Here is a 25,834-nt window from a genome sequence, read left to right as displayed (position 1 = left end):
AGAGAAAGCAAGTCTTTACACAATTACTCAGACACCTAAATTAATGTGGATCTGCACTGACTTTACACAGCGGACTGCATTGGAGAAAATTAACTTTGAAGAGATAAAAAAAAAAAAATAGATACATTTATATGCATACAAATGCATGCATATGTGACGACTTGTATGGATATATAGGTATAGGCATGTATGCGTGAATGTCTGTCTAATGGATAAGTGAGTCTAGCGTTATCATATGCAATGTACAATTGCACGTAATTACTGAAATGATCCTGTGTAACATGAATATGTTATTTTTTTTCTGAAGTCCCAAAATCTTTTAAGGCAAACAGCAGATCTAGTTTTGGAGATGTGATCCATATCTGGAGCCATGATTTTAGAACACAGGTAAACACAAATTTGGCATTAAAATAGGAATATAGAGCCAGAGTTTCTATACACTGAGGAGGATCGGGGGCACGGATACGAGGAGTCAAGGCAGATGGCAGGACCAAACTAAAATAAATGAAGTAAAAGATTACCTTAAAATGGTGTCAAAGCAGTTTTGGAAATATCACAATACTGTTGCAGTTTCAAGCTCTATTCATACAGTATAGAATTGAAGCAAATTCAGTACAGAATTCTAGCTCGGTCAACATACACCAAAGCAAGAAATGATAACTATATATACAGAATGTGAATGATAAATACAGATTTAAAACAGTCTTTTCTTCTTCTTCTTACTTCTTCACTTTGATAACAGCTGTTTCTTTTTAGACCAGCTCTGCGTTCCTTTTATTTTGACTTCAGGGTTCACCACAGTTTTCATTGAATTCACCCACATAAACCGATTAAAATACTATAGATGACTTTTGTAGTGTTTAATACAGTTCAACTTAAAGTCAAATGGGCAAAACAAAGCAAAAAACAAACAAACAAAAAAAAAAAACAACTTGCTGAGAAACAAACATGATATATTTACCATAATAACTCCAAAGCTCCTGTCTTTTTTTTTTTTTACTAGTAACCATATAATGTCTACTGTAGCCCAAACAGGCTTCAGGAGTTTGTCAGGAGGTTTGAAGTGGACCTGGGACTTTATAAATATTATATATATATTATATATATATATATAGATATATATATATATATATATATATATATATTGTTTTGGATAGCCATCTAACATATGATTTGAATCCGGGGCCTGGGCTGTGGGAGGTTAAGAAAATGTTAGTGAGCCCGACCAGTCCAGTAGAAACGTAAGGGGCGGAGAGGGACGTGGAGAAGACTGGAGGGTAAAGGGTAGTGCTCAGCAACAGCCCCCTCCGGCTTGCTGTCCTCCCTGACTGCCGCCCATCGTGGAGTTGGTGGCAGCATGCTGGGGTCCAATCTTAATTCCGTTAGCCTGCACACAAATCAAACACACATAAGACACTTACAAACACTCATTTCCATTTCTGATAACAAGACCTCAGAGAAGTTAAAAGAATGCATGTGAAATGGTGGTGATTTTGTACTGTCAGGTAACTCTGTATTAAGCAGAAAATACAGCCCCTGTAGGCCTGAATTACTGGGCCACTTTAGTCGGCACTGAGGCGGGAGAACCTCTAGAGTGTTATTCCAGCGGTAACACAGGGAAACCTGCCAAAGCTTTAAAAACACACACACACACCCAAGCTGGTGGCACTTTCATTCATCACACAAAGGTGTCCTCCGTGCCAACTTTTCCCTTAAGCGGGCTCACGTTCAAAAAACGACACGCCGTAGCGAGGCTGCGCTTTTGTAACATTCTCAGGAAACTACATTGCGCCAAATCTGATTTATAGTGATCTGAGGTGAGCTCACATGTGAACTTTGAGGTTCCTGGCCAGGATCTCTATCAGCTGATGTGGTTTGGACTCTGTGCCCTAACCTTAAAAAAAAAAAAAAAAACCTTTTCCAACTACTCCAGTAAAATAGCTGCAGTGGGCTCACCTCCATCAAATGGCTTTAACTTGCAAGATGTGAGGAATTTATGTGTTGGCTGCCAGCCAATAGAGCGAAACTGAAGGGCCGGAGGGCTTGTGTGGAGCTTTCCCTGGAGTACATCTGCGTTCCAGGTAAGTCATCGTCCTGCCCCTTCCTCTCACTTCAGTCGTACATGCATTTATACCGTTTTACAAGTATTCACTACGATTACATTCCTGAACATTTTATCGGCTGTTACAATGCCTGTAATCACATGCAAACAAGTATTATAATAACTGATATGCTCCATTGGCTATTACATCTGAATTTGCATAGATTTGAGGACAACAATGTGGCTACTGTGGGAAAACAACACCACAGTGCAAAAGGTATCAATCATCCAATGTGAGACTAGAATATGATTTTACTCTTTTATTAAACCTATTTTTTGATGAAAAACAATGAAGTGTTTGTCAGCAGTAATTTCTACTAAAATTAAAGGTAAAGCACATAATTTAAGTGCCATCAGCGTCACCAAACTGCAAGTTAAATAAAATAAAATAAAAAATGAGAAGAAACCGGGAACACAGTTTGGATTAACATACAGTCGTCCACCTTGAAAAAAATATTGCACCATTGGTTAGGCTGGTCACAGAACCACAGTATTTAGTTTATGGTGGTAAATAAAATCATCCTATTATAATTGTCTCAGTATATTAAATGGGGAAATTTTAACACAGGAAAAAAAAATTCAATTCACCATTCTGGATAAGGTTTGTTAATCTATCTAAAAGCTAATCAACTGTGCTGAAAGTTTCTAAATCTATCCACCAGACCATACATAATGGATTTCAGTGTAATGCTACAGGAAGTCCTCTTGACCCAATTATTTTTAACTTGTAACAGCAAACAAAGAATGTGCTTCCTTGTCATATGTTTACCTCATTGTTTATATCAAAGACTCCCTCCTGGATCTTTTCATAAATTTCCTTTGCTGTGTTGATAAATGCCTGAAACACAAAGAACCATATTTTATCCTTGTGATTAAAATGCCATCCTTCAGCTGTTTAAGCTGATAAACTCAAACAGAACCTAAATGAGACCGATGTAAACACAACCAATACTGAACACAAAACAATGCATACTGGAATCAATATAAGTCATGAATAAATTAGATCAGCTTGACATATTCAAAGTCACAGTTTTTACAGTTGATGGCTGGTGCCCCCATCTGGCTGAAAGTGATGGTGTGTATTATTATTGGAATCAAGCACACATTGGTCACCCAGAGAAAATAAACATGGCCGTGTGCACGGTTACCTTTAAAGTGTTAAGACCTGGCGCTGGCACTTTGTAGACTAATTAACAGAGCTGCTTTGCTTTTTGGTGCAGCTGCCTTTCAGCTCTCCAGAGCAATCAGTCCTCTACGGCTCAATTACCACCGAGAGAGAAAGAGATGGCTGAGCCAGTGGCGCAGATGTGTGCGCTCGTATTCATGCATGTGTGTGTGTGTGTTTGTGTGTGTGGCAGGGAATCTATGAATATGCATGAACCTTAAATAGGAGATTGAAACGTCATAAAGGGGTGGGGGAAGGGTCAGGAGAATTCACACGACCCTAATGAGACAAATTAATCATTGAGGCGTCTTATAGTGGGAGGATGGGGGAGGGACTTCCACAATTTAACACCCCGTTCTTTTAAAGCCAGCTCTAAGCCCTGCTTTAGCTTCTTGGCTTCCACCACAGAGATCCGAAAGTTTTTCTCCCCAGTCTGTGTGTCCCTAGGGTGTTATCTATATGTATGTATGTGCACGTTTTCACACAACAAGCCAAACATAAATCACGACACAAGCACTGAAGACCTCTGAGCCACACAAGTGCTGTTTTACCTCTTCTACGTTTGATGCAGTCTTTGCAGAAGTCTCCATGAAGATCAGTCCATGTTCTCTGGCAAAGGCTTCGCCTTCCTCTTTCTTCACCTCTCTCCGTGACTCCAAATCACTGCCATGAAAAAACAGATCAGATTTTAATTCAGATTATACTGGTCTGTGAAATAAACTGCCATTCAAAAGTTTGGGGTCAGTAAGATTTTTTAATGTTTTTAAAAGTCTCTTATGTTCACAAAGGCTGCATTTATTTAATCAGGAATACAGCAAAAACAGTGCTACTGTGAAATAATATTACAACCTAAAATACCAGTTTTCTATTTAAATATTTTAAATGTCCTTTTTTCGGTTTTAACATTTTAACAGAGGTTATCTACTAGTTCCAAAAAAACCTTAAAGCCACGTCAACTGATACTATTTTGAAAATGGAAAATTTAAACTGAGTAAATGGTGTAAATTTGTGCATTTGACGCCAGGGTTTAGATCCATAAGTCACTTTAGAAATGTTCTGTACTCTCATTTCTCTCATCTCAATTACTGTAATTAAATGGCTATGTAGCAAAAAATAAAAATAAAATATACTAAAAACTGCATAACCAATTTATATCAATATGTACAACATAAATAAATAATAATAATAACAGACTATTGGTACCAATCATAATTAAAAAAAAAAAAAAAAAAAAAAAAAAATGCATACAGACCTTTTATTTCCGATGAGCATGATGACCATGTTAGAGTTGGAATGTTGACGAGCATCTTCTAACCAGGTTGTCAAGTGGTTAAAGGTGTCCCTTCTGCAAATATAACATACATCCCCACCACAAATAAATAAAAAAACAAACCTAGTGATTTAAATCAGAATAACCTTTATAGAGAACTACTGAATCTAGAGTAGACAACATAGTAAAGCAATGGAGCAACACAGCTTAGTTTGTCTCACCTTGTGATATCATAAACTAGCAGAGCCCCAGCTGCACCTCTGTAGTAGGACCGGGTGATTGAGCGGAAGGACTCCTGTCCGGCCTGAAACACACACAGAGATCACACCACCAGTAAAAATCTGTTTACGAGGAACAATCAGGTGCCAACAATGTCCACTGGGTATGTTGCTTCTTCACCACAATCCCTCCAGGCTGGTGTTGCCCTAGGAACTCCAGCTCTAAAAGACCACAGTGTCTTCTCACCACCGACTCTCCATCTCACAATGCTTCTCTAGAGCATGACGCCTGTCCAATCTGCTGGCCCCCAGTGCATGGACACCGTACATCAGCGTGCCACAGTGTAAGATGGCCTCTGGTCAACCCAGCCCCTTTGACAGCAGGCAAATAAGCCAGGAGCACGTATTTGAATTCAATAACCCATTCCCCGGGGCAGCTGTTAACATTAGAGTTAATGGAGCCCATTGTGAATAAATGATGAATGACACCGTTATGCCTGCCATCTGCTGGAGTGAAAGGTTACAGGAAGGCCAGAAATGCAGATTTCTCCTATTACTTCATCCAACACTCCCCCATCTTCTCTAGTTTTATCACACAGCTTGTTGAAATAACCTTGAAATAAATTATTTATGATTCATTTAAAGACACGCTACAATCCAGGTGACATCATCGCAACAAAACCACAGCGAACAACAACTGCATGATTACCCCTAATTATCCCAACATTTCATTTTTCATAAGATAGCCTCACCCATACAAACCCCCTATAAACAGGAAAACATCTTACTTAATGCTTAACATGACTTAATTTAATTTGCACATAGACATTATTAAAAATAATAACTGCTGTGCATCTCTTCATTACTTTTTAAAAGACTATATAAGTGTACAAATGGAAAAAAAACAGACATTTTGATGTATAAAACATCACTGATGCTACGATCATTGATATGTTGTCTCCCTCTGCTGGCCAAAATGTTTATGTGCAACTGGGACATTTTCTTTCATCAACATTGTTCATGACTGCATTTCTTATAAAAGGAAGATTGAACAAGTCTGCTCCTGAATGTGTCAAAATATTGACTGCTATACTGTAAAAACATTTATACATGTTGGCAAAGCACTGATCCAAGTCAACTGAGAATGTTTGAAAAAGCTCTGCCATTTAAACAAACACACTCAATTACATGGAATGCATGGAGTAAAAATAAAGTACTTTTCAAGGTGGCACAGTTTGAAAGACATAAAATGTCTACGTGATTCACTGAAATATTTTTATTTAGGTATTTTCCTATGAAGAGCTGCAGCTGTAATCACAGAAAAAAGGGAAAGAAAAAAACAACCTTTCAAAGGCTTATTAAATTGATCAAAAGTGACAAAAGAAATGTTACAAAAGATTACAATTTAAAAAAAATGCTGTTCCTTCGAACGTTCTATCATGAACAAAAATGCATCACTGTTTCTTCAGATATTCAACAGCACAGCTGTTTGTTACAATGTTTCTTGAGCAGCATACTAGAATGACGTCTGAAGATCATGTGACACTGAAGGACTAGAATAATGGCTGCTGAAAATTCAGCTTGGCCATCACAGGAATAAGATACATTTTCACATATATTAAAATAGGAAACTTTAAATTGCAACAGTATTTTACAATATTACTATTTTACACAATATAATGTGAAATTGTTATTGTGCCAATCAGCATTGTCATGGCATCATTTTCCTGTATCTCTAGAGTCATTAGTCACATGACATTTAGGTTCAATGTCATGTGTCAGCTCAAAGCAACCTGGCAGCAGAACTGAACTCCCATGAGCAGCCTTAGGCATATTGCTGCATTAGCATTTCTGTATAGCCAAATCTGTCTAATCAGGAAATGCACACTCCCACAACACTACCTCTAATGTGTCAGTTTCATATATCAGCCATAGTAACACTTATGTCATTTACTAAGGGCTAACCAACATGAATAATCAGATGAGATCAAAACAAACTTAAACAGCAGAGCAAAACAAGTCAAATCAATTTCTTGACAAATAAGGAGCATGAAAAATCAGATGGTTTTAATCTTACCGTATCCCAGATCTGAAGTTTTATCTGTTTGCCATCTATAGTGATCATTCGCGCTCCAAATTCAACACCTGTCAAGACGAATGAAGGCAGAGCTTGATACGTGACTCATGTGAAAGCACAGGGCACAGAACACATCACCTCAGATTTGAATCAACAGATCAGATCTTTCATTTTAACGCATTAGTGATTTAAAACTTGACAATACAGTTATCAAATACCAACTTTAAATACATTTAAATACATTTATTTACCCATGGAGTAGATAGAGCCTGTTCAACCTCACCACAAATTTCACTATTATGTGCTTTCAGAAGTTTCCTTACAAAAACACTCTGCTTCCTGTGCTAATGAGACCCATTCCCGCTGTTTTAATTAATAAGAGAAAATGTGACTGGGTTAAAAGAGCCTTACCGATAGTGAGATCATGCACTGGCTGAAAGCGCTTATCTGTAAACTGTAATAATAGGCACGACTTTCCCACACCTGTGAAGCAAACACAGAAGATCACACGTGAATTGTAAAAAGTGACAGGGTTATTTCTGTTGAGTCTAAAATAGGCCTTTCCCCTCTTATCTTATTTCCCAACAATGTGCATAAACATACATGGTTTAATTAAAGCCACTGTAATACCATCTCATCATTACTGCTAAAATGAATGCGAATAAAAAACAACAACTCATGCACAGAGATCAATATCAGACAAATAGAAAAGACATAATTAAAGTGAGACAGGGCAGATACAGCATCTAAGACCTGATGGACTGATAGCGAAATCAAAAACATCTCTCATATTCAGTTTTCAGTGTTTAATGTTAATCGAAAACAAAGCAAACAAGCTAATAAATAAATACAATCTCACATTTATTTTGTTTTTCTGTGTACTTTAAATTACAAACTTCTTTCTTATTAACAACATGTAAACAGCTCCTTGGATTTGATTCCATATGAAATGAACTACATTAACTGAATTAAATAAAATCATCAGTTCAAGACATTTTATATTACAGCATAACTAAATAAACCCATACCCCGAAATGAGATTAGAGGATCTGCCATGATACGCAAACAGGTTAAATGCTTATGACATAAGGAGGAGGCGTTACCATGAGCAACAGCCGTTGCTAAGCAAACAAGCAGCATTCAAAGAGCGCTCACAAGAGAGATGTATGGAGAACTAACAATGATGAAATTACAATGTGCAGACTCACCTACAACAAACACTACACTCGACCTACAGAACAACATAGCAACTATCTTGGAGAAGAAAAAAAAACTTATTAATATGCTTTCAAGACCTGTTGTTTTGTCTTTTGTGAATAATTGTGACAACAGCTGGATGTTATCGCTTCAGTGTATAATACCCTGTAGTATAACACCTACGCCAATATGATCACGGCAAGCAGCTGGAATCAAACTAATAGGGATGAGCTGCTTTCAAACACTTAATTGTATTTGGCTTTGCCTATATCAATGTACCACTTTATTAAGAAAAAACCCTTTCTTTCCTGTCTCAAGTGAAATGTAAAGTAGCACTACTTGTATGATTGCATATGTGAAAACAAACACATGCTTATTTTATTCTCATTTGTGGGTAACTTTGAATAAAAGCTGAATAAATAAATACAAATGTGGTTTGTCCTAGAAATCAAGCAAAACATCACTCTGTGCCAGTTTTAACACTGCAAACTTACACCTCGAGCATGAATACAGACTATACTAGAAGCAATCTCATGATGGCTAGTAGACTAGCTAGATCAAGTTTCAGATGAGCATCATCTGACCCGAGTTGAGCAACATGCAAAGGCATAAGCCTGTTTACACATCACTTTTACAACCACAACTGCCTAAAAAGTGATTAACGCAAACCCAATTTCTCTGTTGTTCAGCTTTTTGTGAAATGCATTTGGGATTGAAGAGTTTAAGATGGTTGCTTTTGACTGAAGCGCAATCCAAGGCCTGATACAAAAGGAATAATCTCAGTCACTCTAAACAACTGCAGGTGGAAGAGTCAAGTTGGGTAAGATGTTGAAATGTAGTGGCTTCAGAACATACTGATCTTCAGATGTTATGGCACAACCTGTACTAAGGCATAGGTGTGAAGATTAAATGGATACTCCATCCAAAAACTAAAATTTTGCCATTATTATCTCACCACGTCATTCTAAATCTATATGGCTGACATTCTTCTGTGGAACCTAAAAGATGTTATTTTGAGAATTGTTTTTTTTCTGTGTGTGTGTGTCCATATGATAGAAGTCAATGATCACAAACCTGTTTGGTTATCATCATTTTTCTAAATATCTTCTTTTATGTTCCACAGAAGAAAGCTATAAAGTTTTGAAATGACATGAGGGTGTATAAAGGAAATATAAAAATATTCTACATGGTTCGGTTTTCCGAAATTTTTTGAGCACCACTTTCCTCTCCACATAAGGCAGGAAAGACATTTTTCAGTAAATGAAACAAACTAACCTATTATTCTGTTGATGAAAAGCGTGTTAAAGGTTATGTTTGTACCACAACAGACCCCAGTTTCAAGTACACCAAAATAAAGGGAGTCTTCCTTATGATGATTTTGATGCTGTAGGTTTCAGTGCAACACAATCCTCAATACAACATTAGTCCTACAGTTGAATCTAGACCTTACTAATGTAGAAAAACACTAAGCATAAGATTATTACAGACCAATTTATGCAGAGAAGAAAATTGTGGCATTATTTGGGGGGAAAATCTCTCAGTCCTTCTTTATATTAAGTGTCTTTAACTACTATGTAGTTAAAACATGTATTGCAAAACATCTGCTGCCGTTGAGGTGGGATACGGGTGAGGTTAGAGAGAGGTTTTATGGTATGATAGGGTGGGTTAAAGAGTACCAGTAGTGTAAATGTAGATGTAACTACAAAAATTACTTACAGATGTAATCAAACATATTATTTTTTAAACACAAATTCAACAAAAACATATCTGCGCACAAAAAGTGCATCACATTATTACCTTTAATGTTAGTACTTGGTAGTTAAATACACTTAATTTAAAGTGGGTTTGAAACAAGAAACAAAAAAAACAACAACAACAGGTAACCTGGAATGAAGTAGATGCAAAATCATATGGACAGCGTTGGATGGCATTAAACATGATTAGCAATTTTATGAATGTGTTTATCTTATCTATCAAACCATTAATTCTGTTAAAAAAACAAACAAACAAAACAACTATGTTTACATGTTAACTATGTTACAGATGAACACTTCTGAAGGCAGAAGTGCATCATCTGCTGTTGCCGTTTCTCTTGGGAAAGGCCTACAGTGGCAGAAATCTGGTGAGAACACCAGCAGGCCACAATTACACGGGGTTACCAACATCGAAACACAAACTCTAGGATCCTGACTGATCAATGTGAGGCTTGAGTAATAAAACAAAGAAAGGTCTTTTAGAGTCATTGCTTATTAAACGTGTTTATCCTCTGAAAACGCAAATGAGCCAACGCCATTTTCAGAAAGAGTAAATAGCTGCTAGCGATGTTGGCTAACTAGCCAGGCTGTTGTGGCCTTCGGTTGGGTTAGAATAAGATGCAACCAAAGCGAGGGAACACTGAGCTAGACGCACTGACACGTACACAGCATGCTGGCTGTTCGCTCCACATGTCATGCTAATAGAAACAGAGATGCTGCTGTTGTTGTTTTGAGGCACACAGCTGATGTGAAGCAGAGGTTAGCTTGCCTGCTAGCTCCCCCCACCCAGCAGAAAACAAAAGATCGTGACAGCCTCAGAACCGCACACCGCTGCCGTGACATGATGCACATGCTTAGTAATTGACTTTATGGATGCGAAAATAGTAAGGCTAAGCGCTAATGAGGCAGATGGAGAGAAAGGCAGAGAAAAAGCAGGCTGTCAGTCCTCCCAGCCCTCGCGCCTCTGCCTGAACCACGTCATTGACTCCAGCACTGCGGAAATAAGAGGCTCGCTGCTTACCCGTGTCTCCGATTATGATGTATTTGAAGAGATACGCGTACGCCATGGCCAACCGGTCCTGTATTAACCTGTTTTGGCCTTACTAAATTGGCTCCTTGAAGCTAAAACCGCAGGGAAAGCGTGTTTGATATATGCCTCCGCTAAGCCAGCCCTTTTCTCTCTTCGACGGGAAGGAACAATAAACACCTCGAGCTCCAGCCGGCCTACGTCACGCGTCCCGCCTTCGCCACGCACGCAGAACAGGAGAGGCTCTGGACTTCACCGGAAGTTCTCTCACCGAACCGCTATGTGTCAGGTCAATGGTCATCGAGAGGGCTGAGGGACAGTATGTCCTTAGACATCATGTTCGAGGGTTTATGTTTGTTTGTTTGTTTTCTAGACACTTTATAAGAGAATACTTATCCTTCCAAAGCTTCAGACTTTAGTGATGTGATAACTTGAGAAGTGTAAGTGGCAATGAGTGAAGTTCAGAATGAGCATCCCTAACAACTTTGAAACAGCAAAGCTGACTATCTCCCATTTAAAACCTTAAATTATTCAGCCACATTTAATGACATTTATCACTCTGGGGAAAAATGCACAAAAATTGGGGCAATACCTTTAAACGGACCTTTTGTCCCCAAAAGGTTTATAGCTACCTTAAAGTTGGCATGAAATGAAAAAATGCATTTATTTTCTCATTGCATGCATATGATGCTTGTCTTTGGATTGTGAAGGAAACCCACACTGACAAAGACAGGACATGCCAACTCCACACAGAAAGGCTCGAACATGAGACCTTCCTGCTATGAGGCAACAACACTTCTGGTGAAAATAACAGATTTCTTTTCAGGTGATATATGCAGGACTTCATTTATTTAGTCCACTTAAACCCACCCCTGTAAGCTCACATTCACCTTCCTCCACTTTTACAACACCCACCACATCTCAATCCAATCAACAACCGATGCATAGAAGTTTTCATCCTACATTTTTTCAATAATCTGTTACTCTCAGAGGAAAAGATCTTTTTCTGTTTGTTTTATCATGACTTTAAATGGATAGTTCACCCAAAAATCTAAATTCCATCATCATTTACTCACCCTGAAGTTGTTCCAAACCTGTATGAAATTTTCTTCTGCTGTACAAAAGCATAAGATATTGTGAAGATTGTGGGTAACCAAACAGTTGACGGTAACAGTGACTGAGAATGAAAAAAACAAAAGTACTATGGAAGCCAATGGTTACCCTTAACTGTTTCATGATGAGTAAATGATGACAGAATTTTCATTTTGGGTGAACTATCCCTTTAAGGTTACATATTAATACTCTAAGGTACTAATATGCACATTTTAGGGGTAGACAAGGTATAAAGTTATCCTTTTAAGGGTACTGCCACAGTAACAAGCTGTTGTATTCTTAAAGGTAAAATTTTATGATGTTTTTAGTACATGGCCCCAGCCTTTTTTTCTGGTTCTTTGTCATTTAGAATTTACTTTTTAAGCTTTGTATCATTAACTATATTTAGGCACCACTGCCCTCATGTAGAAACCTGTCCTGGTTTACAACTGGGAATGTTGTCCCGTGCACTGTGATGAAGAGGGCCCACTACGGTCCTACCCTTTGAGCCTGGTGGAGAGGGGGTCCACCCATGAAAACATAGTCCCGGGCTGTGTAAATAAGAATACATTTAAAATACAAATAGGTATATAAGCCTAAAAAATGAATAGACAATGAGAAAATGCTACTATTTTGACTATTTGGATTTGTGGTGAAGTACATTTCATGAATTTAATAATATATATCAAAAGAAAGTGTAAAATTGTTATAAATGTTATAGCTTACTACAAATCATTTGGATTTGTTCTAAGAATTAATAACTTTTTAGTTTTCAGACACAAGCAAAGAATATTCTACAAAGAAAAAGTACAAACACAATGTATATTGTGAAAGTGTGGTCTCTAGAATAGTTCTATCGAATCACTAACACAATATTTCTTAATATTTCACATTCACCATAATTTTACAATTTATTATCATCCTAATTTTATCCATATTTCTATTTAAATGATTTTAGTATACTATTTATAGTATAGTATACTATTTAATTTTTGTTATAATAATTAAATAGTAATTTTAGGCAATGTCTTCAAACCTCCCCTTACCAATCTCCATTTAAATGAATATATTAAGACATTGAAACATTTGTAATGCACTGTATATATCTAATAAGCTAATGACAGGAATAGACCATGTGAGCTTTACGCTAAAGACAGTTGGTTAAGGTATCAGAGATGAGAGAAAGACCTTGACATTGATGAACTATTGAGGTAAACTATTACTGAGCTTTAATGGACTTCCCCTGCAAATTTCTGTATAGACTTATGTACCATATTTTTGACTTAATTCACATTTAGTCTTAAAGGAATAGTTCACCCAAAAATTAAAATGTTAAATTTTAATCAAGCTTAGGCCATTCTAGATGTAGATGAGTTTTCTTCATCAGAAAAGATCTGGAGAAATGTAGAATTACATCACTTGTTCACCAATGGATCCTCTGTTGTGAATGGGTGCCATCACAATGAGAGTTCAAATAGCTGATAAAAACATCACAGTAGTTCACAAGTAATCCACTCAGCTACAGTCCGCCAATTAACGTCTTGTGAAGTGAAAAGCACTGTGTTTATAAGTAAAAAATCCATCATTAAGGAGATTTAACTTTAAACCATTGCTTCTGGGCAAAATATGATCCATCCTATGTTGTAATCTCATATCAAAATCCACTGACATTTGTTTAGAACAGTTTTATACAGTTTTTGCTTGTAAACAGTGTTCTGTGCATATTTCTCTCCTGAGTCAGACAAAATAACATTTTCACTGAAGAAAGCAATATTATGGATAGATGACTCATATTTTAGCTGGAAGCAACAGTTTGGAGTTAAAAACCAATTCTTTTCAATGGTCCTGCTCATTTATGAATTCAGCATGATTTGTTGCAGCAGTTAACAACACACTGATTCAATAGAGTCAGGCCTGATGGTCATCCTGCATTGATATCTTAGACATTATTTAGTATATTTGTTTGCCCCCTCTAGCTTCATAAGCAAGGTCAAAGGTGAGTCAGAAATGGACACGTTCTATTATTAATCGTAGCTTTTTGTACCAAACCACTTACATTCTTCGTCTCTGAGGATATTGTCATGTCTTGTAATGTCCACTAGAGGTCAGTGCTGTAATCTTATGAACTCAGTGAAATAATTATTCAAAGTATTCAAATGAATTCAAAATTCTCAAACACCATACCAGAGAACACCTTCCTGATAAAATGCTTGTTTTGATGCTTGCTAATTCAGATTTCCCAAAATATCTGATAAAATATAGATTTAACATAGAGGATCCTGAGATCACATGACAACCATGTTCTAGTCCCTGAGCTTTGGGGAGTAAAACGACCTACTTATAATTAATTAGGTAGTGATTGCACTTTTGTGTAATGTGCTGTCTTTAATTTTAGAAAATTAGGGTCAAAGTAGTTTCTAAGTATAGAATTCAAGGCAATGTGCATAGTGTTCACTTCCTCCAGTTGTTAAAATATTTTATCTGGGTCAATCAGTGCATTCAGGAGACTTTTATACATCCATCTAATGGAAGTTTAAACTGTTCTTGATAGCATAATCAAGCTACTGTTGTCCAGCTGATAAAATAATATTTAGCATTGTTGAACCGAGATAAGAGTTGACTGTGCTGACAAACAACAAGGTCTTCTGCAAACTTCTAATTTAAAAGTTGGTAGAGCTGTTTCTGGACATTTGTTTCACCAGTGAACAGGAAATAACTTGCAAGAATAATAACCATCAGCCTTGGGAAAACACCACATGGGCCCTTCTCATCCTTACCTTAAAAACACCATCAGTAATATGAAAAGCAAACAATAACAGACCTTCCCTCTCTTCAGTCTCTCCTTCTTCACCCTCCCCCTTGTGGGTGGGTGTTTTTTTTTATTTAACCACACCCATTTCCTCCATTGTGGGAGGAACTCTCCAAGAGCAACATCACTCCTGCATTCCTGCCAGTGTGCACTGTGCTTGCCGTGGCCTGACTGTAAACCAGGCTGGACTGCTGGACTGTTTCTATGGTGCTACATCAGAGGCTTAAGAGTCACTGCACGCAGCCAATCAGATGGCTTGTGGGGGAACCATGTGGACTATAGTAGCTAATAGAGTGAGTTTGTGAACTTACTTTTGGTTGGTACAGAAAGGACAACTTTCATAGAAGAGAACAGGAGAAGAATACTCATCATCTTCAATGGAATGACGACTGGTTTGTGTTGGCTGCAGTCTCAGAGTGGACATTGTGTCTTTGAAGCTATTGAGTTCAATCTCCTCCACTTGTGTTGTTAAAGACCACTTTCTTCATGTTTTATGGATGGGAAGTGAGCAAACGACGAGGAAGACTTCACCGTGAAAACAGGTTTGGAAAGAACTAGTTTTTGCCATCTGCTCAGGACATAACATAAGTTGTTCTGAAAGCTGTAATTCAGTGGCCATGGCAGATAATGTTATTGAGGAGACCGAGAACTACCTTGGCAAAGATGAGCTGAACTGGGGCTATGAAGAAGGTAAGGATTCAGTGAGAGAATGACTGGCTAATTCTACTCTTTGTGAAACATGAAACTTTATTGTCATACCCATGATCAGGAATTACTATAAAAACAAAAACGATTCTTTAAATACACAGACAAAAATGTCTGTGCTTTTTGTGGTCAATAATAACCACTTCAGATTTTTTTTTTTTTTTTTTGAACCAGCAATCTATATTTTTAACTTGTAAAGTGTGTTTATTAAATAAATACATAAATAAAAAATAAATATTTTAAGCATAATTGAATAATGCATGTTTATTATGTGGAAAAAAGCAGAGGGAAAAAGTCATTTAAAACTGTATTCAAACCAAGATTGTTCTTTTTGTGAAGACAGTAGTTTATTTATGTCTAAGCATTCATTTATAATATAATGTGTTCTTTAGTAGTGAGATTTAAGATAAGATATTTACATTGTGAATAGTAAAAAAATAAGAGAGAGGAGTGATTAATAGACAGGGTGAGATGAATAGCGGTAGAGGGAAAAAATGAGTACATCCTGTATCCCCCTGTGTCTGCTATTCCTGTTGGACACCCCAGTAATGACTTTGAGACACTGGAACTCTGGCGGCCTTCATTTAGTTTTAACACTGGGACAAAAAAAATGGACCACTGTTTATTATCTGTGGCAAGGCCAAATATTTTATGTCTATGCACAACTAAATTGACACAAAGTATCATGGTGAAAAAGTTTGATTGGTGCAAAAGTTTCAAGGTTGATCAGTGGGTCATGAACAAGGACAGTGTTATCCACTCAAAAGCAAGATAAGTATGCTTTGATAACTGCATTAGAATAAAATGCTATCATCATTATAAGGTTGACTGAATCAAAAAAATGTGTCTTTTGTGAATAAATCCAGGTGTTGAATGGGGTCTTCTGTTTCCCGAGGCAAATGGAGAGTACCAGTCCCCCATAAACCTTAACTCTAGGGAGGCCCGCTATGACCCGCGGCTCCTGGAGGTGGGGCTTAACCCCAACTATGTTGTTTGCAGGGACTGTGAAGTCATTAATGACGGTCACACTGTGAGGATCATGCTCAAGTCCAAATCAGGTATAACATGCTGAAAGTTCTCTCTATGTTTGAATGTAAAGGAATAGTTCACTAAAAATGAAAATTCTGCCATTTATTTTCTCATCTTTTTGCCTTGTTTACCAACATTTGAACACCAAAATAGATTTATTTTAACTACAATTGACTTCAACTTTCAAGTTCCAAAAAGGACAGAAAAACAACTAATAAAATCATTAAATAACTCATTAAGATTTTTGCCAGTGTCCTAGTCTAAATTCAAAAATTACATTCTAGCATTTGACAGGGAGTAAACGTTATCAGTGGATGATTGCTACACTCTAAAAATGCTGGGTTATTTTTTCTACCCAACCGCTGGGTTGAGCCTGTTGGGTCATATGTTGGGTATGTTTTTTCCAGTGCTGGGTAGTTTTTGTGTTACAGCTGTTAGGTTAGTGGCTGGGTCAATCTCACAGACAGCTGAAACTCTACACCCCTCCCCCTCCCTCCGATAAAACAAGCCAGCGAGGGCTTACTACAACCCTGCTGTTGACTTACAGTCAGAGCACAGACTTTTTGCATCCTCTCCAGGAGAGAGCAGTTCTCAGCAGTTTTTAGTGTAAAACATCTTAAATCTTACTTTGTTCACACGATATCGTTTGAATACAAAATACTTACAATAATAATAATAATATATTGCACAAGTCAGGTGCAGGGTTATTATAGTTAACTAAAACTAAAACCATAATTATTTTTTTTTTTACTTGAAATAAAGAAAAATGTTAACTGATGTAAAATAAAATACAAAAAACATAAACGTATTATATTTCAGCTAGTTTAAAAGGCAGAATTTCTCATTTCTATTTAGTTTAACTTGATGTACTAAAATTACAAACTGAAATAAAAATGAATAAAAACTATATAGGAATTTAAAAGTAACAAAAACTATTAAAATGACAAAAACACAAAATTCATTAACTTAGAATTAGATCTAATTCAAAATATTAACAAAACCTATATCTCATTTATACTAAAAACACTGGTCAGATGGACTAGTTTTATGGTGCTTTTTGGTGATTTTTAAGTTTGACAGGTAATGAGCTTAAAAAACATTTAAAAACAGCAAATATCAGGCATTATATCTGCCTTGGATTTATCAATTTAGTGGTTGCCCACTATTTGGAACATAAGGGTGATTAAAAAAAATAAGTTTGATTTTGGCCTGAACTATCTCTTCAACAATGATCACAAAAGTGGCATCACAAGATGTTTTGCTTTTCTTTGTCACAGAGAGGTTAAATGACATAAATCTGCTATCTGTAAGAAACCTATATATATACTGCCTATGCACATTGAGCTTGTTTTATGTCATTTCATCCTGTTCTCTTTCCTGTGACCTTTGTCTCAGTTGTGACTGGGGGCCCGCTCCCTAGTGACCATGAGTATGAACTGAACGAGGTGCGCTTCCACTGGGGGAGAGAGAACCAGAGGGGATCTGAACACACTGTCAACTTCAAGGCTTTTCCTATGGAGGTCAGTGTCACTCCGCCAGATCTGTCCGTATCAGGATTTGCTCTTGTTGATCCTCTCACTTACTCATCCTTTCTGATGTTTGAGGGACAGACTAAAACAAGCCTGCTTCACACCGCACACATAAACAGCACATATTTATTTTGGGGCCTATATTAACAGGTCACAATATTCACACTGTACAAGCCATGCAGGTAACACCAGCACGTCAGCTGCTATATCTATTTGGCTTATAAGGAAGGAAGCCTTTTTTAGCTACAAAACCATAAACTGGGACATCAATCCATTTCAAAAACAACAATACCACATGCTCAAGTGAGAGATTTATCATCAAGTGATCTATTCATGTCGCCTGCTTCTGACACCTGCTCCCTGCTCCTGGTCTTCTGTACACAAGGAGAAAGATAAGGACCTGTTCTCAACATGTTACCATGTTTATCAACCTTTTACCATATCGCGTTTCCTCAAGTTGTTGGCACAACTGCGAGTCAAACCAGTTCGAACACGGAATTGGCATAAACTTATCACCAACTTTATGATTTGGGATACTTTGTAAATGTTAATTTCAGAGTTCAGTTTATTGCAGATCACTCAATTAGTAATAAATATTTCTCACAGCTTCATCTAATCCACTGGAACTCTACATTATTCAACAGCGTGGAGGAGGCCATGGGCAAAAAAAAGGGCATTCTCATCATCGCCCTATTTGTGCAGGTATCACATTTGACTTGCCCACATATTAAAGGTCATGACAGACACAAAAGTACCCAATAGGGTTATGTAAATAAAGATGGTATAAGTGGTGTATAGAAAGCCTTTCAAGGAAAAGGCTGATTTGTCTTGCAGTATTTCATGCTCAGCTGACCTTAGTACTCTTATTTGTTCTATGTAGATTGGGAAGGAACATCTTGGGCTGAAGGCCATCACAGACGTCCTGCAGGACCTGCAGTATAAGGTGAGTAGAAGAGCTGGCTCACTAGAGACTATAGCCAAAAATATGACTCATACGCCTGTGACCTAAAATGTCTTTTTTTATGTGTACAGGGAAAGACAAAAATAATTCCATGTTTTAACCCCAACACATTACTGCCTGGTAAATCATTCATTTTCAATTCATAATCTATTATACCGATATTTGTGTTTTATTTGCATGTTTTGATATTTTTTCTTTGCTAACAACATCTTGGTATATGCTAATTAAAGGTTAGCAGTGTGTATCTGACTGCCTCCGTTGGTTTGTCTACCTCCTCAGATCCTCTCTTAAGAGATTACTGGGTGTACGAGGGCTCTTTAACCACTCCACCCTGTAGTGAGAACGTCACCTGGATTCTTTACCGTTACCCCCTTACCATCTCCCAGATGCAGGTAACACATCAACAACTATTGTTAAATATTATTATTACTCAAGTACGTGTGTAACATAGTATAGTCATATATAGTAGTGGCAAAAAGTGCCTGACCTAGGAAAATTGCTATCTTTGCACTTTATTCAAACAGGATCCAAACACAGCAGCTGTGTAAGTAGTGTAAAACTTTTGTGTGTACTCTGCATTTCAATCCTCTCATGCATAGAAACATGCTTACTGAGGAATGCACAAACAAATACAAGGGAGACACAATATCAAAATATTAATAATATTAGAAATATTAATAACTGATTATATTATAGTCAATGTGTACTTCATTTACTGTGAGCTTTTTGTTTTTTTCTATGTAATGTTTGGCATAGTAGAGTAAAACACATATTCCATGAGAAGTAGTAGTTTGCCTTTTTTTGGCCAAATAATTTTGTCAATTAAATACCTTAACCAAGTTTATTGTTTGTTTATTGATTGCTCATCATCTCTCAGAACACTTATATATATGAATACATAAAAATCTGAAAAAAAACTTGACGTGACTTGAACAGACTGAGGTTTGCCACAGTGATATAGTACATCATAAGTTGAATAACAATATATGCTGTTTGTCTGCATCTGCTTTATCTTTGATCTCAATGACTGGCAGAGCAGGGGTACTTTCAAGTAAAGGCCAGTCATATATTGATTATGAGGTCAAACATGAAAGCAGGTCAGGGTCTTGTCTGTGTTTGATGACTATAATAACATTTTTTATATAAATTGTTTTCTTTTTGGATTAAGTTGAAATGCAACACTGATATGTTATCTACATTTCATACTTTTACAGTGTATATGACCCTGCTTATGTTATGACTTCAAATAAATACTTCAGACTATTATAATAAGAAGTTGCAATGGATAAATAATGGCAAAAAAGAGGAAAAAATAGACAAGAAAATACTCTTGCTTCATCGTGTTTCCAAAAAAGCTCACACCCAGGGTCTAAATTCAACACTCACCCATGAGTAAGTGAAAGAATGGTAAGAGTTACTTACCAGTTTTCTGCCCTGTCAAAAAATTCAAATTATAGTCACATTTAGCAGATTAGGTCTTGTCGAAAATATAGTATATAAGCGTAGCTTCCACAGAAATAATCAAAGCACACCCTCAGTTATGAAGTGGGGACATAGGTGTAATGGTGTTTTATACTGTACAAACTGTATATTTCTATCGCCTACACCAACCCTACCCCCTTACAGGAAACTTTGTGCCTTTCTAGGTTTATAAGCGTTTAGGGGACAGGGTTTATGTCATCTCATAAGTCACCCTCTCCTAATACCTGAAATACCCATGTCATACACAAAGTTGGTGTCCTGATATGTCAAAAAACAGCGCAACACGACACAGTATGAGATTTGCTATATAATATATCTATATATATATACTATATTATCACCCAGCTCTTATGTCCAACATTATTCCTCAACTACCTGTTTTTTTATTTCCTTGCAAAATGTAACTATATTATCACATAGCCTCAAACACAAATCTAGCAGATTAGGGCTTGTCGAAAATATAGTACAAAATATCCCACAAAACAAACTATATACCGCTTGTATTAGGGCTTGTCGAAAATATAGTACATATTTTGCGACAATACAAGCAAACAATCAGTTTATATCTACTATATATCACTTTTAAACTGAGTGTATACTGAATATATTCAAATAAATAAGAACAAAAAAACAGTTACATAATATAGTTACATTTTGCAAGGAAATAAAAAAACAGGTAGTTGAGATTTGCAATATAATATACATCTGTTTATGTGACTATATATATATATATATATATATATATATATAGTGTGTGTGTGTGTGTGTGTGTGTGTGTGTGTGTGAACCAAGTGATCAGACAAATTGTGACATATCAGGAAAAACTTTGCACAACATGTTTCCTGTAAGGGGTAGGGTTGGACTTTTTAGGATGTATGGCGATTTTTCAGCTTATAAACCATACAGAATGAGTTTTTTTTGTACAAAGTATAAATGCACAAAGTTTCCTGTAAGGCGCACTGAGGGTGCTCACTCAGTGATTATTTCTGGAACCTGGTTAATACGCTTTTATTTCATAGGCGCACTGAGGGTGCTCACTCAGTGATTATTTCTGGAACCTGGTTAATACGCTTTTATTGCAAAACTATATACAAAAACAACAAAATACAAATGCACTTAATAAAACAATTGAATAAATGCATATTTATAAGTTAAGCACTTAACTAAAATAAGTAGGCTATTAATAAAATAAATAACTAGTAAAGGCTGACTATAATCAGCTTGCTTCCATTTAATGAGATAAGCCTACTCCTCATCTGAATTAGAAAAAAAGCGCTTCTAGTCTTCAGTGATGCAAGAACGTTTGAGCATTCACGATAAAAATCAGCAAAAGCAGAGCCAATTCATAAAAGAACAATGTATATTTAAAAGCCCACATCCAGTTTTGTGTGAGTGAAGGAAATCCACTTGCGAGTGGAGATTCGTGCTTGCGCATTACATGGATCACGTAACATTATGCACGCTCGATATCTGTCAAATATCACGTTATAGAAACCGCCTAAAATTAAGTATAAAGAGGAGAAGAAAGCGGCCCTAGGCAGCTACACATGCCAGGATCCGCCACTGCCAGATGCAGTTAGAAATTTACTAAAAACAGCCAAATTTCAGGGGGGGCCGGTGCCACCCCTGGCCACCACATAGACACGCCTCTGATTCAGCCATCAATGCCCTCTGTGGAAAGAGTTAATTTTGTCTCACACCTAACCCACCCACTGCTGTATAGAAACACGAGGTCAGACAGTACACAGATGAATTCTGGCCTTCTTTCAACTAACATTCAACACTTTTCTCTGCCCCAGATTGAGGAGTTTCGTCGTCTCAGGTCCCATATTAAAGGAGCAGAGCTTCTAGAAGGCAATGATGGGCTGCTGGGGGACAACTTCAGACCCACCCAACCCCTGAGCGACAGGGTGGTCAAGGCAGCCTTCCAGTAAAGCCCCCACTGCAGGATCTATTTTTAATCTGCCATGGGTAAATTTTCAGGAGATTGCATTCTGTTCTTTGTTTATTCAAGAGGAGCGCCCTCATTTGAGCATAATGTGATGGCTTATGTATGGCTTTGGCTCCTCTTTGTAAAGGAGGAGTTAGATTAGGCTCTTCACATTAGCTGATTAAATGTCTCATTGTCTGTGTTGCAACAAGAGCCCACCTGGATTTTCCAAATACAAAACTGTTAGCACTTCCAAAATTAAACAAAGCTGAAGATTCATCTCAATGTGACCATTATTCTGACCAATAACTGTACAAAAGCTCCTGCTTAGTGTGAAGTGGCTTATCGGAAATAGGCCAAGTTCTCTTAGCAATATTAGCATCACTATACAATAGAGCGCTGCAAAGGTTAAAGTAATAGAGTAACCTACTTCCTTAATCTAGGACTAGCTGCAGCATTGTGTATGGCTTTGTCTATTTCTAGAGCTCTCAAAGGGACGCCTCTGCCTGCATATTAATCATTGTGAAATGAGACATTGAGCAGACTAGGCCATGACGATGCAGTGCTACTAAAAGACTCTGATGATGTAAGCTAAAGTATTACTTTGGTACTACTCTTAATATACTGCACTTCCGTTAAAAACAGAAAGGAATAGTTTTAAAGGAATAGTTCACCACAACATGGAAATTTGCTAAAAATGCACTCACCCCCAGGCCTAAACAGCGGATAAAAGCATTACAATAATCCAGTTAATTGATTAACATCTTGTGATGTTAAATTATTGACTGATTCAGATGAGATGACTGGAGAATGCAATATTATGGACAGAGGATTTATATTTTAGCCAGAAGCAACAGTTTAAAGTTAAAACCATCCTAATGATGGATTTGTTTATTAGAAACATGCAGCTTTTCACTTCACAAGACATTAATTGATAGACTGGAGTTGTGTGGATTATTGTGATGCTTTTATCAGCTGTTTGAACTCTCATTCTGACGGCACCCATTGACTGCAGAGGATCCATTGGTGAGCAACTGATGTAATGTTAAATTTCTCTGAATCTGTTCTGATATAAATAGCCTGAGGATTTGTACATTTTCAGCGAATGTAATTTTTGGGGTGAACTAAGTGCTTTATCATGTAACTTACAGTGCTAAATAATAGACTTTAGAAAAGCTACTCAAGCACTCTTCTACTGTTCAGCACAGTTTAGCATTTTCCCTAGGTTTGTTTGATATGATGATGAAATACTGTCATTCACCTCAGATTTGATTCATATAATTGACTCATACAAGCCATGAGCTTGTATTTACACCACAATAGACAAACACCCTTCAAACGTCATTTCCCACATCCTACATTTTATATATACAAAAAAAAAAAACTAGGTCAAGTTTGTTGCAATCATTTTCAAACCATGGCCATGAGCTGTCAGTAAATCAGACTAAAGTCAGGATGTAAATTAGCTGAATCAGTACTAACAAGTAAAATTGATGTCAGTCAACAGATTAGGCAATTATAAGTCACTTCACTGATAACATTTGAAAGGTCTTCTCTTTATTACTAGGCTAATTAGTAATGTTAAGACTGCTTTCTCTTCAGCTACATGTTTTTTGTATTTTTGGCTTACATACATATTTATACCATCACACATACATACATTTTTCCATCGCTTTTACCTCTGGCTTTAATTATCTCCCCCACCTCTCTCTGTCTCTCTCTCTCTCTCTCTCTCTCTCTCTCTCTCTCTCACACACACACACACACACACACACACACACACACACACACACACACACACACACACACAAACACACACACCCACACACACACACACAGGATGCTCACACTACTTCCTCTGTGCTAAGTAACAGAGAGCACATGCATGACAAGCTGATGGAAGCACAGTGAGATATTGTTCAGGTGTAATGGATATCTAATGGTGACATGACTGCCTCACAAAACAGCAATGTGTGGTCGACATGGGAATTGGGGGTCCACAGATCCTAATTCTCTTCCTATTTCAAAACAAAAAGTCCCAGTCTGAAAGTAAAAAAAAAAAAAAAAAAAAAACCAAACATGTTAGTCATAATTAGATACTGCTGACCGGAATCTATACTTCTGTAATCTATAACAGCATGACACTTATTTACATTTCATGTCTTTAGGTTAAATTCCATGCTTATGAATAGGGACTTTCAAAATGGTTTCTATAGTGATGAACTGAAATGAAAAATCTTGGCTAAAAACTGAAATGCATTTATGAATGTATTGGTTCATTTTTGCATTACGCATCCTGCACAATGTTTGTGTATTTGTGCATTCTTCCTGTGCGTGGATGTTTTGTGTGCCTTTGTTATAGGTTATAAGTCAGCCTACTGGTTTTGCTCAGTAGGTGTCTTATTCATAGTAGAAGCAAGCTCTCCAGCAGGACATCATAATTAAACAGTGTTTACATTAAAACCTGGATCATATCACGTACATTAAGTATTATTGGATCTGTTAAAGTAACAGTTTCTGTTCTGTTTTGTTCTGTTCTGCAATTTCGGTCCATCCCATTTTACTTTATGCCACCCACACCCTACACTATATCTGTATCTCTATATCTATCTACCTAAATATAAATATATGTATCTAATATATATATTTATATAATATATATATAAATATATTTCTATTCATGTAGCATATTTAAACCTCTTTTTTATCTTTCAGAGATTATAATGATGAAGAACTATAAATGAAGGCTCTACAAATGTCCTGGCTAAAGTGAAAATTCATCACTTCCTGTAGAGTTTTGTAGTTAACTACCCTGAGTATGGCCCCGATGTGCACAAAGGCTGCTTTTACCATTCATTTAAAAACACAATTATACTGGATTTCATGTAAACAAGAGGAAGCCAGTGAGCTTGAAGAGACGCCATGTGATAAGCTTACAGTTGTATAAGAAAAATTGAAGGAGCATATTAACGCTTGATGAATATTGTTACAATACTGCAGTTATGAAGTTTAACAATATATAGCATATGTGTAGTCCTATAAATGTGGCTTTATAGGAATGTAATACTAGAGAGGAATAATATACATGACTGACACATAATGTAGGCAGACACATTTCAGTTTGATATTTGATTATTTCTGATATTCTGATATAATTTGACATTGTCAGAATCAGTTTAGTCAGATCAGAAGGTATAAATGTCTGTACATTGAATGCATTTAAATACTAGCACTGAAATAAAATCATGCGGTTGAACTGATTAAATCTCTGGTGACTGGTTAAGTTTTTACCTGAATATGAAGGACTGTTGGTGTATTATCCTGTGTTTAATGTTTGTTTTAAATTGACTTTGATAGGCAATGTGTTTCACAGCTTCTGGCTCAGCAGGTGGCATACAGTAGTTTAATAGATAACTATATTGGTCTTTCATTATCTTGCATAACTTTTTAGCAATGCTGTCCATCTCTTTGTAATCTTGCATAAAAGG

At 36.8% G+C, this 25,834-nt stretch overlaps 2 protein-coding genes across 2 annotated transcripts; one reads left to right on the top strand and one right to left on the bottom strand.

The window, feature by feature from the left end:
• Positions 1–1,089: 1,089 nt before the first annotated feature.
• On the bottom strand, positions 1,090–11,023 carry LOC109062468 (ras-related protein Rab-2A). Its single transcript, XM_042772588.1, has 8 exons — positions 10,804–11,023; positions 7,243–7,314; positions 6,832–6,899; positions 4,758–4,840; positions 4,519–4,611; positions 3,818–3,929; positions 2,871–2,939; positions 1,090–1,387 (listed from the first exon to the last, which is right to left on the bottom strand). The coding sequence occupies exons 1-8, from the start codon at positions 10,847–10,849 to the stop codon at positions 1,292–1,294; spliced, it is 639 nt and encodes a 212-aa protein (XP_042628522.1). The 5' UTR covers positions 10,850–11,023; the 3' UTR covers positions 1,090–1,291.
• Positions 11,024–14,812: 3,789 nt separating this feature from the next.
• Positions 14,813–25,606, top strand: LOC109062446 (carbonic anhydrase-related protein-like). The gene is made up of 9 exons (XM_042772557.1): positions 14,813–15,400; positions 16,282–16,473; positions 17,840–17,964; positions 18,580–18,675; positions 18,854–18,916; positions 19,006–19,054; positions 19,214–19,326; positions 22,216–22,387; positions 25,062–25,606. Exons 1-8 carry the CDS (start codon positions 15,328–15,330, stop codon positions 22,348–22,350), a joined length of 846 nt encoding a protein of 281 aa, XP_042628491.1. The 5' UTR covers positions 14,813–15,327; the 3' UTR covers positions 22,351–22,387; positions 25,062–25,606.
• The last annotated feature ends 228 nt before the right edge of the window (positions 25,607–25,834 follow it).

Source organism: Cyprinus carpio, chromosome A2 (assembly GCF_018340385.1).
Source record: "Cyprinus carpio isolate SPL01 chromosome A2, ASM1834038v1, whole genome shotgun sequence".
In the NCBI taxonomy this organism is placed as follows: domain Eukaryota; kingdom Metazoa; phylum Chordata; class Actinopteri; order Cypriniformes; family Cyprinidae; genus Cyprinus; species Cyprinus carpio.
Note: the sequence above shows the minus strand (reverse complement) of the source record. Positions and strands in the feature narration are given on the sequence as shown.